Raw genomic sequence first — 15716 nt, forward strand, 5'->3', positions numbered from 1 at the left:
GTGTTTCAGCTATTATTATTTCAAAAAGGTTTTTTTTTTTTTTTTTTGCTTTTTGCCTTCTGTTTCTGTTTCTGAAGCTGCACATGCTGGTGTGACTGCTCATTTGGCTGCTCGCTCTTTAATTTCAGTTCTTCTGATGAGATAATTTCTTTTAACCCATCTTCAAATCTGTCCTCTCTACTGTCAGGTTGTGTGTGTGTGTGTTTAATTGAATTTTGGAATTTTAGTTCTAGGATTTTTTATAGTTTCTGTTACTGAGCTAAAATTTTCCATCTGTTCATTAAGTCCATGAGCATATTCATAATAGTTACTTTGAAATCCCTGTTTCTGTTTTCCTTGGGATCTGTTTTACTTTGTTTGTTTTATTTTGGCTGGGGGTAATGTTCCCCCCCTTTTTTTAAAAAAAAAAAACATTTTTAGTAACTGGATTGTATACTAAATATTTGAAATTAGACATAGCAGAGACTCTAAATGCTGTTGTCTTTCTTACCAGTCTGTAGATTTTTTTCTAGTAGGTAGTTTTGGGTTGCCTCAGTCCAGACTGTTTCCCCCCATAGGCGATAGCAGAATTGCAATTCTTTCAACTTTTGAAATGCTTTCAACTTTTAGCATGCCCGCAACAGTCTGCACATGTGTAATTTAGGTCTTAGGGAGGTGGGTCGGCCATGTGGGAGAACAGGAAGAAGCTCTTGGCTCCTGGTTTCACCCTGGCCCAGCCTTGGCTGTTGTGGCCAGCTGGGGAATAAGCTAGTCCATACAGGCTCAATCTCTTGTTCTCTGGCTTTGTGTATGTGGCGTTCAGATTTGTATTTTGATCCCCCCCACCTCTTGTGGATTCCTTCTTTAAACAATGTCTCCCTTCCATTTCCAACCTCTCCAGCAGCCCCAACTCTGTCCTGTTGTCACCTATTGCCTAGCTCACCAGAACTGTAGTCTTCATCCTGAGACAAAACACACACACACTCCTCTGGTGTAGTTCTCTCTTCCACACAGATCTGTGTCGCTTCAGCTGTTTTAATCCACTTTTGATCTGTTTACAGATAGGTAATGAGTATGCCTTGTTAAGGGGTCATTGTTACCTGAAGCAAAATAAGCCTTAATTGATATTACTTTTTGAGGTTACTGGAAGCAGGAGCTCATTTTGTACGTGCATTCTTTTGCTCACTGCATACTATTTCTTTTTAATTTGTTTTTTAGTTTGTTAACTTGTTTTGCACAATACATTTATGTAGGTGTAAGGACTCATCCCTCCCCATTCCTCCCTCCTGTTAGTTTCCTCTGTTATCACAATAATACATAGTTCCTTAGTAAAACTTAGAAGTTTAGTTTTCTGACTTTTAAATGTATCATGGCATGATACATACAGGCAAAAGTAATAAGCCTAGTATCATATTTTAGAGCTATAGTTAAAAGTTTCATTGGGAGTCTCTCTTATTTGGAAGTAGATATGCATACTACATAATACCTTTACTTCCCAGTATGCTAATTTCCGTTGTGCAGTGTATGTATGTTAATATCTATAAGTTTTTGTTTACATATATATGTTTACTTTGTGTATTGGTTGATGGTTATATCAGACACTTGATGTTTGTTCTTTTGGGACCTGCTTACTTCACTGAGTGTAATTGTTTCCAGCTAGGACCATTTTGTTGCAAATGGCAAGATTTTATTCCTTTTTGTGGCTTAGTAGTATTCCATTGAGTAGATGTACTACGGTTCTTTATCCATTCCTTAGTTGACAGGCATCTAGGTTGACTCTCTGTTTCCACTATTGTGAATTGTGCTGCTGTAAAAATGGGATTTCAGGTCATTCTCTACAGTGCAGATTTCATTTCCTTTGGATATATTCCCAAGAATGGGATGGCTGGGTCATATGGTAGGTCAATATTTAGTTGTCTGAGCACTCACCATACTGACTTCCAAAATGGTCGTACTAGTTTACATTCCCATCAACAATGGAGCTGGATGCTTTTTTCCCCATATTGTCGCTGCAATTACTGCTGCTGGTTTCTGTATGTAGACCATTCTCATCTGTGGAGTTAGGTGGAAGTACATTTTAGTTTTAATATGCATTTCCCTATCAGCTCTGGAACCTGAGCATTTTTTCGTACTGTTTTAATTATTGAGAATTTATAATTGTTTCAGTATCTGGTAGGGCTGGCTTGTCTCTCTCGGTCAGGCTTTTCCTGATCATACTATTTTGGTTGTTGTATGTGAAATAGTCTTCTCTGGATCTTCTAGCAATTTTATTATTTTTTATTGTGACTGCATGAAATGTATAAATTTGGTGGAACTGATGTCTGATATTGCTGTGGAGTTTTTTTTTTCTTTGATCATTGTATTTACTTTATAATTTTAAAATGTGTTTTTTGTTTTGACTCATTTTTAATTCTATTGTAGATACTTTGTATTTAGGTTCTCAAAAATATTTTTAGTATAAACAAAGATTTTGCTAGCTAGAAGCAACTTTGTATTTCTAAATAAACCTTCCAGTGTTGGGAGGAGGTATTTATAACATACAGAGAACCTGTAGTCTGAATGTGGCTGAGTCAGGAAGGAGTCTAGGCTGGCCTGCCACTGCATTGATCCCATGTTCCTGACAGTGATGGTTCTGAGTTCTGGCAAAGCTCACACAGCAAAGCACTGAAACTCTTCATATCTGTTTTTGATTCTGGATTTTGTATAACTTGAAGGAAAAGTTCTTTCTAAAATTTTAAGAGTAAAATAGTGTGTTGATCTATACTTCTGTCAAATGTCCCTTCATAAGATTAGAATTTAGTTAATTCTGTTACACCTTAAAATTTACCATGCAATATCCAGTATTTCCTAAATAGAAAAAACTGTTTATGTCAGGGATTTTTAATCAGCTTTTTAAACTTTTTTTAAGAAAATTGAAAATATATTTTGAGCCTTTCTCTGACTCTTGTAGACTGCTAAAAAGGCAAGAGAGTTGTAAAATGTTGTGAGATATGAGGAAATGTATGGACATGCTGTTTGCTTTTTTCTGTTTAATTCCCAGTTACTGTGGCTCCAGAGCAGGCCTAGGATTTCCGTGCAGCTCAGTGGCTGCGTGAGAAGCCTCGCCAGCGGACTTCGAGATTGTGCTGCTGGCTCTTCGGGTTAGCCATCAGCCCACCAGCCTTGTATATATTTGGAATTGGATCAGTTTATTTTCAGAAGGTGTTTTTGAAATATTCTTTCCTCCATGCATGAAATTTTGATGGTTTATAGTATGAGAAGTGGAATGAAGTTTTGGGAATTTTCTTTGGACTGATTTAAAAAGCACCACTTTAAGAGAGATACTAGTCGGAAGTTTCATTCCCTAACAGCACTGTAATCCCTTTCATTATCCCACAATTGAGAAGTGCCTTTAAAATTAAGCAGTGGCAGGGAAGAAGGGAGAATAATATCCAGGTTGTTCATGTTTTGGAAAGAGTGTGGGAGAAAAACTTCAAAGTTTTAGTAGAATGACTTAAAAATCTTTATGGTTATTGGTTTTTTTTCAGTGAGATTGAATATGTAAGTGTCACAGCCAAATGGAGACTCCTCATGGTGGAGGTGTGTCATTTCAGTTAGAATTTTCCTGTATTAAAGATACCAGTAGACAAAAATCTGGATTAAAAAATGAGGCGTTATTAATGAAGCTAATGCCATCTGTGTCGATCTTTCCAGTAGAGTATATTGGGAAGGGCATAATAGTTATGATTTCATTAAGCTAGAGAGCATTGATGTTCACATTTTAAAAACATAATCATAACTTATCTGGAGTCACATGTTCATTTTATTGGCTTCCTTCATATAGAAAATATAATGAACACTGAATGTGAAAAAGTGAAGCAGTGTATATTTTCTGGGTGAAGGAAGTATTCTGTACATTCTCCATGTTTTACATCATGGTATTTTGAATAACCATGCTTCCATGTTCACATCAATTTTTTGTTTTTTCAATTTATGCACAGCACTTGCTCTGAAATTTGGGGACTGAGTACACCAAATACGATAGATCAGTGGGATACAACAGGCCTTTACAGCTTCTCTGAACAAACCAGGTGAATATTCTGCCCTCTGTGGAATCTAGACATTTTGTGGGAGGGGGGGTGTTTTGGAAGACCTATACTGGGTGGCTTAGTATAATTTTGCCTAGGATGTTTCCTTAATGTAAAATAAGGCATAGCATTTAAAATATCTGCTTGCCAGTACTACAAATATAATGTTTCAGCTGATGTTTTGATCAATGCAATTCTGGTTTTTAATCTTTAACTTAGTTTATCCCCTAAATAATAATTTCGATAACTATATACTCATTTTAGTTTGAGATTAGATTATAATCTGTTGGCGCAGTTTTAAAGCAGATGACCAATTTTTGCTAAATACCTTGTTATCGTCTAAATCTCATCTTTATACTACTAATACATAGTTATTTACTGAACCCCTTATGTCACAGTTAACAGGCTAACTCATTTCATGTTCTTTTAAAGTCGCTTCATTCTTTTTTGAGTATATTGGTATATGTTCATTTCATCTCATTCATCACCATCTGCATTTATCTGTGAACTATGAATATATATTCCTGAGTTATCTGAATAATCCCAAGTGGGTAATGAGTTACATTAGTCTGAGTGAATTATTAGCACATCATTGTTGATATTTATCATTCTTCACACCTGTTTTTTTTTTGACTGTTCAGTCACCTAAAGAATGAATGCCCTTAGAAACATCTCTAAATTCAAGTCTGAATTAACTAGATACAGAGGTTGACAAAAAGTTTTTCAAGTACAGCCATATGATACTTTTTCAAAACTCAGTTTTCCCCAAGTAGTTAGCCTTTCATTGGCATTTGAATCATTTATATAGCTTATTTGTAAGAAACATCTGTTAGTGCTGCTTTTTACTTTTTTATAAGAGAGATTAAAGAGTAAATTTTTCCTCCCAGTTGTCACTAGAACTAACTAAATGGCTGTCATATCTTTCTTTATGCTCTCATTGTACTAATTGAGCTCATTTGACTACATCCATTTCTTCTGTTAAAGTTCCCTGGTTTTTTCCCTTTGCTTTCCATTAGGTCTCTTGATGGTCGTCTTCAGGTGTCTCATCGAAAAGGATTGCCACATGTTATATATTGCCGGTTGTGGCGCTGGCCTGACCTTCACAGTCATCATGAACTCAAGGCAATTGAGAACTGCGAATATGCTTTTAATCTTAAAAAGGATGAAGTATGTGTAAACCCTTACCACTATCAGAGAGTTGAGACACCAGGTAGGACAATGGCAGGGATTTTTCTTGCTTTGAAATTAAGTACTTTAGTTTAGATATTCAGGTACTCTTATGATCCAGGGAAATTTAATGTAAGATTCTAATGAATTACTTTAAATTCAGCATATTTTTTGGCAGTAGTTAAGGATGCTTTTTTTTAAGATCTGTTTTTTTAATCAGAAAGGCAGATTTATAGATCAAGATCTTCCATACACTGTCTCACTCCCTAAATGTCTCACTCCACATTGGCTGGAGGTGAGCCAGTTTGAAGCTATGAGCCAAAACTACTTCTCCCACATGGGTACAGGTCCAAGGCTTTGGGCCATTCCCTGCTGCTCTCCCAGACCGTAAGCATGCAGCTGGATGCGAAGTAGAGCAGCTGGGACACAAACCGGTGCCCACATGCTTTGCTGGTGCATGCAAAGGGTTAGCTAATTGAGCCATTGGCATGGGCCCAGGATGCTTTTTTCCCCCCAAAGTTTTTACATGTAAAATCATACTGTATAGGGAATGGTCCATCAGTTTCAGGGGATAGTGTGGAATATGACATCAGAGTCATGTCCAGGATCAGGTACCAGCTCCCTTAGAAAGTGGTCTGATGCACCTCTGCTGTGCTGTAAGCATTTACTGTTCTCTCTGTGCTTTTAGAAGTGTTTAATGACATTGTAGTAAAACTCATAGCAGTACTGTTTAGTTAGCTTTTTGCTTGAAGCTTTGAAACATGGCTGCCTACTTAGAAAATTTCCTAGCTGATTTCATAAATCAGGGCAAATCTTTCCTTAGTTTTCCCAGTGGGGATTTATGAACTTCTGTTGTATTTTTACACTACCAGTTATTTTGACTATAACAGCATGAGTTAAATTTAAAGTTGGAAAGTTACATGGTGAACTACAGACTAATACAGGAAAACCTTCATCAGATTTGTCAATTTCTTGATTGCTGGTATAATGTCAGATAGATGGATGCTAACTTTGAAAACTAGGTTGAATAAAGTTCCCTATGCCTTTGCTCTTTGCATTGACTTAGATTTGTTTAACCCTTTCAGTTCTGCCTCCCGTATTAGTTCCACGGCACACGGAGATCCTAACAGAACTTCCTCCTCTGGATGACTATACTCACTCCATTCCAGAAAACACTAACTTCCCTGCAGGAATTGAGCCACAGAGTAATTACATCCCAGGTATTGTTGCCATCTTACTTTTCTGAAACTTGGATTAACTCACATTTTGTTTGTACATGTTCAAGTATTAGTAAATTGTGAATTCATTTTTTTAAGAATTGTCAAGATTTTACATAGAAAATTTGATTTTGGGGGAAATCATATATAGGTATATATGTGTATATATATTCAGACACAAGTTTAATCAATTTATTGGGAGAAAATATTTACTTTATATTTTATTTTCTTTTGCAGTGGCTTTAATCAAAATACTTTAAGGCACAGAAAAGAAAAGCTGTTAGTAAGCTTTTGGTTGTTGGAGCTGGGAGATGCAGAGTATGAGGAAAATCAGTGGAAAAGGAAAAAAACTGACATGCTTTACCTTAAGTCATTTGGTAATTTTTGAGAAAAATGTAGTATGTTTTATAGGAGATATGGTATTTTGATTCTGTAGATGCAGTAACACTCAGAAGGAAAACAGAAAAGTGCTCTATTTCAGTTAGGTTTCATCTGGACCTCTAACTCGGTGACAAATGGAATTTCAAGTACATGGTTTTCCAGTTGCACCAGTGGTGTTCCACCATGTGGTACATGTTTAGATTTTAATATTGTTTAGGAGAGCATATTGTTACTTTCTGTGAGTGTTTCTCTTTTTTTCTTTATCACCGTTAAAATCAAGATACCTGGATGAGGGGGAAGCTATTATGATGAAACTTTAGAATTTTCTTTCTGTTCTGATATTCTGTTCTGATAAAAAAATATTATTATTATTTGCAAGTAAAAATTTAAGAATTTAAATTTAAAAAATTTTAAATTTAAAGAGCTTCACATATACAGAAAATTTACTTCAATGTGTCCTTAATTGAAAACCCTGATTGTGCATTAGAAAAATGTTAAATGCAAGGAAAAGCTGAATGTTTTGTTAGTTTCCAATAGCTAGTTTTACAGATGGGAAATGGCTTCTTATTGTATGTTTCTTTGATTACTGTTTTAAGAGAATTTAGAGGCTGCTTCTTTTGATTGCTAGCAGATAGAAACTTTTGGAGGACTTGGGAGGAAAGAGGCAAAAGTGAGGGATGCAGTTAGATGGGCTGGGATAAGGGGGAGCTGGGCTGTGAAGTAGGACATTGAGTGGCAATATCTAGCCTTTGCTTAATAAACTTGCCTTGAAATGCACTTGGAGGATGAGGGATCAAGGCAGGAGGTATTTGTAGGTCTTTGCTGTGAAATTTTTGCTCAACAAACCTGGGGTCTGCGCCATGGCATAGTGAGCAAAGCCTCTGTCTGTGGCACCAGCATGCCGTGTGGGCTCCAGATCCTGTTCTGGTTGCTCTGCTACAGATCCAGCATTCTGGAGAAAGGCTCAGGTCCTTGGAACTCTGCTCGCACTTGGAAGACATGGAAGAAGCTCCTGGGTCCTGGCTTTGGATTGGCCCACTAGTCACTAGTGGCCATTTGGGAAGTAAACCAGAGGATGAAAGATCTCTGTCTCTGTCTTATGTCTGTAACTCTGCCTTTCAAATAGAAAAATAAATATTTTTAAAATATTTAACTTAGGTTTTAAACTTAGGTGTTACAAATACCCAGTGATGGTTTGGAAGGATGTTAGTAAGAGAATATTGAGTGACTTTCACTTGTAAAGATGTTTTAATTCATGTTCTCTTTTTGGTTTCTATATTTAACTTGGGTATTTTGTAAAGTAGAAAGTTAGAAATAGCTTACACCAGTTTGCTTTTCTTGATAATAGTGCTTTATCCAGCTCTAAGTGACAGAAAAACCAAAAGATTCTTGTTTAGTCTACCTGAAAAAGAACTTTAGTATTTTTTCTAATGTGCTAAATCATCTTAATAATAATGGAAATAAGCATAGAAATTCAATGAAAAAGATATTTTAAAGTTCAGTATCTCTTCCTATTTTTTTTTTAAAGATTTATTTAGTTTTATTACAAAGTCAGATATACAGAGAGGAGGAGAGACAGAGAGGAAGATCTTCCGTCCGATGATTCACTCCCCAAGTGAGCCACAACGGCCGGTGCGCGCCGATCCGAAGCCGGGGACCAGGAACCTCCTCTGGGTCTCCCACGCGGGTGCAGTGTCCCAATGCATTGGGCCGTCCTCAACTGCTTTCCCAGGCCACAAGCAGGGAGCTGGATGGGAAGTGGAGCTGCCGGGATTAGAACCAGCGCCCATATGGGATCCGGGGGCGTTCAAGGCAAGGACTTTAGCCACTAGGCCATGCCGCCGGGCCCTCTCTTCCTATTTAGATCTTCTGAAAAAACATTGGTGGCTAAACTGGTAAAACTTAGGTGTGCTTAATTTTTCTAGTTTTCACTTTTAAAATAAGGCGTGTTCTTTTACGTTCTGTATTGTTAGTTATATGAAAATATTTTATTCTTAGAATTTTAGTGTTAAAAATTTGGTCATACCAACAATTAGATGAAAAGGTGTGACAGTTGGCCCGGCGCCATGGTTTTGTAGGCTGAGCCTCCGGCTGCAGAGCTAATAGCTCATGTGGATACTGAGTTTGGATCCCAGCAACTCCGTCTTTGATCCTGTGGCCAAGTGTGTGGGAGACTTCTTTTCCTCTGTGTGTCCTTCTCTCATTCATTCTGGTTTTCAAATAAAATAAACAAAAAACAAAGTTGATAATTAAAAAATATTTATATGATATTTGAGGCACTATAAAGAATTAATGGAGAGCCTTAGCCCATATTTTCCCTTTCCCATTACAGAACATTACAAAGTTTATGTTAGGAATGTGTTTCCATCATCTTCTAATGCTTAAAATAACTTAGCAGTGTCAATGTGGAACTGCTCAAAGTTTTGAATTTACTTTTCCTTATTGAAATAACAGTGAAATTGTGTAAATGTTTTTATTTTCTATAAAGAATGATACCTCTTTGGATATAAACATTTTATTAAAAAATATGTTGGTTATGGGTTATTTGAATTGTACTGTTTATTCTCAGAGGCTGTTAACCTCTGTTTCATGATGGCACTTGTCTGTTTGGGTTCAATTTTTCTGCTTCAGCCTTTTAGAATCTACTTGTTAGAAATCCCTGCAAATGCTTCAGCCTCGTACTGTGTATATATATTAAAGTTTTGTATGTTTTTATTACTTAAAAAAAAAAGAAAGAAATCCCTGGAAAAGTGCAATTTGTGAGTAGGGTTAAGGCTGGATCAGTCCTGAACCATATATCATATGTTGCCCTACTGAGCATAATACATATTTGTCAATGTTGCTACTTTCGTAATCCTGAGTCATATGTGTGTTTGTCCTTTATCTTCTCTGATACTGTTCATGATGTTAATTAGTTTAAACAAATACACAAAATGACATTATCCGGTCTTTGGGACCTACTGATTCAGAACTGCAACACCTTTGCAATTATATTTATGGTTCTTGCCAAGCATGACAGACATACAGAGAAAGAGGGAGAGCTGAGTATGTGTGTGTGTGTGTGTGTTTATGATACACATATATGTGTATGTGTATTTATAGATATGAGCCAGTTGTGTAAATAGTTCTAAGGAAATGAACTGAGAAGTTTGCAAAATTGTATTTCAGTAGGTTTTAAGGACTTACCTACAGGATTTAGATCAGAACCTGAACTATAAGCTCTCAGTACACAGCACTAATTTTCCTTTTATAATAATGTTTTGTATCATTCTTACTTGGAGTGGTTCATTGGTTGCCTTTGGTGCCTGGGAGAAAGAACAAAAAATACATTGTAACTAAACCTAACTTATTCTAAACTTTGTAGAAACACCGCCCCCTGGATATATCAGTGAAGATGGAGAAACAAGTGATCAACAGTTGAACCAAAGTATGGACACAGGTAAAAAATGAAAAGGCCTTTGAAAAGGCCTCAGTAGTTAGATACACAGCCATGCATCTGTATCCACAGGTTACGTGTCCTCAGAGCCCACCAGCTGCAGTGAGAGATGCAGGGGGACAAAACAAAGCAAACCAAACAAATAAACAAAAAAAAAACCAGTTACATCTGTTGAATATATAGACTTTTCGCATCCTTATTTCTTGAACAGTACAGGGTAGCAACTATTTACATAGCATTTATGTTGTACTAGGTAATGTTATGTACAAGTGATTTAAAGTTTATAGGATATGAATAAATTGCAAATACTGTAAAATTTTATATACGGGGCTTAAGTATAGCAGATTTTGCTGTCTTCTATGAGTCCTGGAACCAATGCCCTGTGAAGTCTAGACATTGCTTTTATTGTCTGAGATGCTCAAGAAATGTTTCTCTTAAGTTTAGTGAAGCGAGAATGTACAGAAAAAGAAAAAAATCTTAAGTCTTAATGTCAGTTTCTAAACTGACAAATGGAGCTGCTTTGCTGAATAATTACTAGAATAGGTGAAAATCTGAAAATACTCACATGCTTTATTTGTTGTTAAAAGTATTCCCAAGAAGTTTTGGTTCCTCTGTGAATATTCTTTCTAATCCATGACCAGAATCGGCCTGACTCGAATTGGTTGAGAGGCTTGAGTAGGGAGAGATGGTGTTTAGTTTTCAGTGCCCCTCTCATTGAATGAGGAGTTATGAATTTTAGCATGTTGTTCATTCAGGGTAGCTTGGCTCTAACCTATTTTGAATGGTTTTTGATTGTGGAAAAAAGCTTTATCAACAGTAAATGTCACACACATCAAAGCTTTAAGTTAGTTGTTATGTAATAAAATGTTTAATCTAGCTGAACTAGTAGATTACTAGTGAAATTGCTTTGATCCTGTAATTGTCCAGTCTGATTCACTGCCATCTATTTTAAGGGTCACATACTTTAATATCTCATAACCTGACAAATTACATCATCAGTTTTTCTATACATTTTATATGAAGCCGTTCCACAGTTAGAATCATCAAAATTATTTTAAATAGTTTGCTATTAGAAGGAAAGCTTGCACAGTATTTTTGTTGTTTGTAAAACAAACCCTACTTAAAACAGCTGTTAGGAACAGCAAATAACTAAGAAACATTGATAATCTATTGATCATGGGAACAACATGTTATACAATCTGAATGCAAAATGGTTGACTTTCCAGATGTAGCTTAACATGCCTGGATGATAAAGAACTTTGTTCTCAGATGGACAAAAATGTTCCTTTTTACTCTGATGGACAGCTATTGCTGTGACTTTTGAAAGTGAATGCCATGACTAGATGCTGGTCATCCTAAAACAATTGGATGCTATTTGTCATCTACTACAAGGTTATAATCCAAAAAGAAAAAATGGTACTGAGTTTTCATAAAGATGTAGGAAAGCGGAAGTCTTCTTATGTTGCCAGTAGGATGTAAAATGATTTCCTTGCTGTGGAAAGCATTGAGTTAACATAAGGCTCAACGGCCTTACTCTTAGGTATATATACCCAGGAAAATTAAAATTAGGTCTATAAAAACTTATACAAAATTTCTTGTGCAGGTGTTATAATATTCCCAAACCGTAAAGTAATGAATGAATGAAAAAAATGAGGTGTAGCCCCCCTCTCCAGCAGATATACTAAGCTCCATAAAAGAATATGAAGAGCTATGACATGAGTGAAGCTTGAAACTAAAAAAGCATTTATGTTAATTGAAAGAAACTAGACACAAAAGACCACAGCTCTTCTAGTTGGTGTGCGGACACTTGTTCAGTGATGGTTCTAGTTCTATTTTAGAAAGGTGATAATTGGTAACTTCTAGAACGACACATTTCAAAATAATACCTGTAGTAATTCTGAATTCTGCTTTATGTGATGCTAAAGGTTGATTTGATACCAGTTTCTTCATTGTCATTAATTTTTCTCTTAGTGCTATGGCAAGAACTGATTTTGTTTCTAATTGGTTCATACCTTCCATGGGGCAGGACAGTTAAGTTCATTTTTATTTCCTGCTGGGGCTGAATGAATGAAGATTTTTTAAAAGAAAAACCAGTTAAGGAGTTTGCATTTTAAGAGATGTTGAGAAATAGAAATAATTTCTTCCATTATTCCTTTTTCCTCATCTACTCTATTGCAAGCAAATAGTGGAAAGTAACAGAATAGAAAACCATGTGTTTACCATTAAATATTTTTATTTAGACAAACAAAACCTGGGAAAATTGGAATAAGGACTGAGATGAACTTCTAATTGTTACTATATATATTTTTTAATTATTTAAAAAAGTTTCTGTTAAGTCTTCAATCTTTAAAACCTTATAGACGTTAATGATCAGGCTGAACAGCACATGGAATTTAGAAGCAGGCCAATTTTTTTTAAAGTAGTATGAAGAGTGTTTTTTTTTTTTTAATGATGTAACTTAAATAGTTAATGGGGTGGGAAGGATTGAGGGTTAAGAAAAAGTGGGTGTATTCGTTGTTCCCAGGTTTCTATATATTTTTTCCCTGTATCTGGGAGAAGGTGGGAATCAAGGGGAGGAGTTAAACTCAGCTTCTCATCTACCCCATCACCTGGGGGACGGGGAATGGCCACCCAATATGGACCCAGAGTGCTGATGTGGCGCATGCTCTGAGGGTTCTGCGTAAGTGGTTTCCATAGTTCTGAAATGTTGTCTGTCTCGTTGATCCAAGGATGACATAGTCTACCTTGGAGTCTCCATTCCCCCAGATATTTGCCGTCATCTTTGGGCTGGGATAGGTATCCAATTCGTTCTGTTTCTCTTGCTCTGCTATGGTAACATGTCTTCTGTAGGGCCCAATGGACTGCCATATCGTCTGCATGGATCTGGGCTTAACCTGCTGTGTTTTGTAATCAGTCCCTTTTCAAATCATGAGTTCTATGAACATACATGTCCACATAGTTGAATTAAAAAATAATCAAGAGTATGGATATGGATTCCATACCCCCATTTCAGTCTTTCATCTTCTAGATATAGTCTAGTCTAAGACTGTATTAGAGTAGCTTGGGTCCCTAACCTTAGGTGATTAGGAACATTATCCTTGGGAGAAGAGGTGACAGCTGTTGGAATTAGCAGGTACTAGCAAAAATTGATCAGGTTTCTACAGTAAATTGCAGGATTTCATTTGGTATTTGGGATTGTCATGTGTATGTGTGCAATTAAAATGAGTGATAAACTTATTTATGTCAAAGGTCAAGAACTGGGGAGCAGCAGGCCTTGGGCAGGTAGTTAAGGTGCCTGAACCATAAAGGGGTGTTTAGGCTTGTTTCTATGCCCTGGCTGTTGATTCCTGCTACTAAAGCAAATGCCAGCAGACAGCCAAGATGGTGCAAGTCAGTTGTACCCCTGCCAACCATATAGGAGACACGGACTCAGTTTCAGGCTCTCAGCTTTACCTAGTCTCAGCCTTTGGGAATATTTGGAGATTGAATCAGGGGTGGGCTTTCTCTCTCTCACAAAAAAACACACACTGCCTCTCAAATAATTTATAGATTTTGATGTCAATATCATGAATAAAGCTGTGATTTAAAGTAAAAAAAAAAAAAAAAAAAAAGCAGGTACTAGCAAGCAACATCAAAGACTCTTGGAGAAACTACAAACTATAGAGGAAGGCTTGAAATTGGTTCTTCACTGGAGCTTTTGTGAGACTGTTGTCTAGCTGTGATTGATTGGGGATTCTGTCCTCCAGAATTTCAAAAGAACAAATTTTTATGGTTTGAGGCAGCAAATGTGTGGTACTTGGTAACAGCAGCTCCAGGCAACTAGTGTAGTAAGGTGATTTTGAGAGAGTACTGATATTAAATACCCATTTATTAATTTGTAAATTGCATACAGATGCTTATTGGATATTTCTAAGTATGTGCAAAACTTAGAAATTAATAGGAAATTCCTCCTAGGCTAGAGTTCACATGTTCCCTTGGAAGACTGCTTCTGTGGCCAGAGGTATATAGTTAGGATAGCGTCATAAAACTCTGAGATGGACCTCTGAGTTTGAGTTGTCTTGTTACTAGCTTATTTGTAAAATAATACTAGTAGTACCTAATTCACAAGAATCAACAGTTACGTTTTATAAAGCAATTGAAAGTTGTCCAAACTCAAAGTATGATACAAATATATGTGAAAAAAAAATATTGACTGTCAAATAAAATGAGAAAAGTGCATTGCACAGAGATTTGAAGGAAAACAACAAACAAATCCAGACAGATGTAGCTCTCCTTCATGGTCGTTGTCTATACAATAGGAATGTAGGTTGTCAAGAATATGGGGTCAGATTTGAGAACATCAGGACAGGGCTCATCTCACTGCCTTGTTTCCTGGTTTTGGTGAAAGGGTGCAGTATATATTTACTGTGAGATACGTGTGTAGCGTTATCTGTCATTAGATAGGTTACCCAGCATTTTATGCTTTTTAGTGCTGTTACAAATGTTGCCATTTTTAAATTTTATTTTCTAGCTGTTTTCAAGGATATAGAAAAAAATTTTTATGTGGATCTTTCCTGCATTTCTATTAAATTCACGTTTTGGTTTTAGTGTTCTATAGGCTTTCAAGATTTTCTGCATACACAGCTGTGTCATCTGTTGCATAAGAACATTTTCATTCTTATTTCCAGTCTATATAACTTTTTCTTTTCCTGACCCAGTTAAGACCACCATAAAAAATTGAAGTGGTAATAATTAATATTTTTGCATTGCTCCCTGTTCTAATGAAGTTCTGTAGTACCCAATAAAATAAGATGTTAATTGCGAATTGTTTGTAGATTTTCTTTATCTGAAAAAGTTCTTTCCTGATACTGATATTCTGGATTTTTTTTTTAAATAAATGGTTGTTGAATTTTGCCCAGTGCTTTTTTTTTTTTGATCTGTGAGGAAAATCATTTCTGTGTATACAAAGATTTCAAAAAATATTTTATACCGAAATAAGCTTAATCTTTTAATTCCATTTCCTGTGAGCATAATCTTTATGTGGTAAACTTCACTAAGTGATGTTGTAATAACACCAACTTAGGTCTATTTGATTATGGTGAAATCAACCTGTTGATATCATTAAATATATTGTTAAGGGTTTTCTCTCAATTTTTTTCAGAAAGAGTATGTGTATGTTTGGTATTATCTTTACCTAAAGTTTATGCCAGAGAAACTGTCTCTTGCAGGAAATTTTTTAAATTGAGGATTAAGATTTTCGGGGTTTTTCAGTGGTTTATTTTTAACATTTATTTATTTGAAAAGAAGAGTTCTGTATAGAGATAGAAAGAGATAGGGATAGAGATCTTCCATCCCTTTGTTTATGCACCAAATGGCCTTGATGGACAGGAATGGGCCACACGTAAGCCAGAAATCTGGAACTCCATCCAGGTCTTTTGGATGAGTAGCAAGGGCTCAAGCACTGGAGTCATTTGCTGCTGCTTTCCTGGG

The 15716-nt window shown here is 36.1% G+C and overlaps 1 protein-coding gene across 4 annotated transcripts in view; it reads left to right on the forward strand.

Annotated features, from left to right (window-relative positions):
- Window positions 1-15716, forward strand: part of SMAD2 (SMAD family member 2) — an 80693-nt gene that overhangs the window by 44053 nt on the left and 20924 nt on the right. For 3 of the 4 annotated variants that reach the window (XM_058677005.1, XM_058677004.1, XM_058677006.1), the window contains exons 3-6: window positions 3960-4049; window positions 5063-5256; window positions 6299-6433; window positions 10176-10250. In XM_058677005.1, coding sequence (XP_058532988.1) covers window positions 3960-4049; window positions 5063-5256; window positions 6299-6433; window positions 10176-10250 — 494 coding nt within the window. The remainder of the gene's footprint in view (window positions 1-3959; window positions 4050-5062; window positions 5257-6298; window positions 6434-10175; window positions 10251-15716) is intronic. The other variant, XM_058677007.1, reaches the window with a different exon arrangement.

This window comes from Ochotona princeps, chromosome 18 (genome assembly GCF_030435755.1).
Source record: "Ochotona princeps isolate mOchPri1 chromosome 18, mOchPri1.hap1, whole genome shotgun sequence".
NCBI classification, from domain to species: domain Eukaryota; kingdom Metazoa; phylum Chordata; class Mammalia; order Lagomorpha; family Ochotonidae; genus Ochotona; species Ochotona princeps.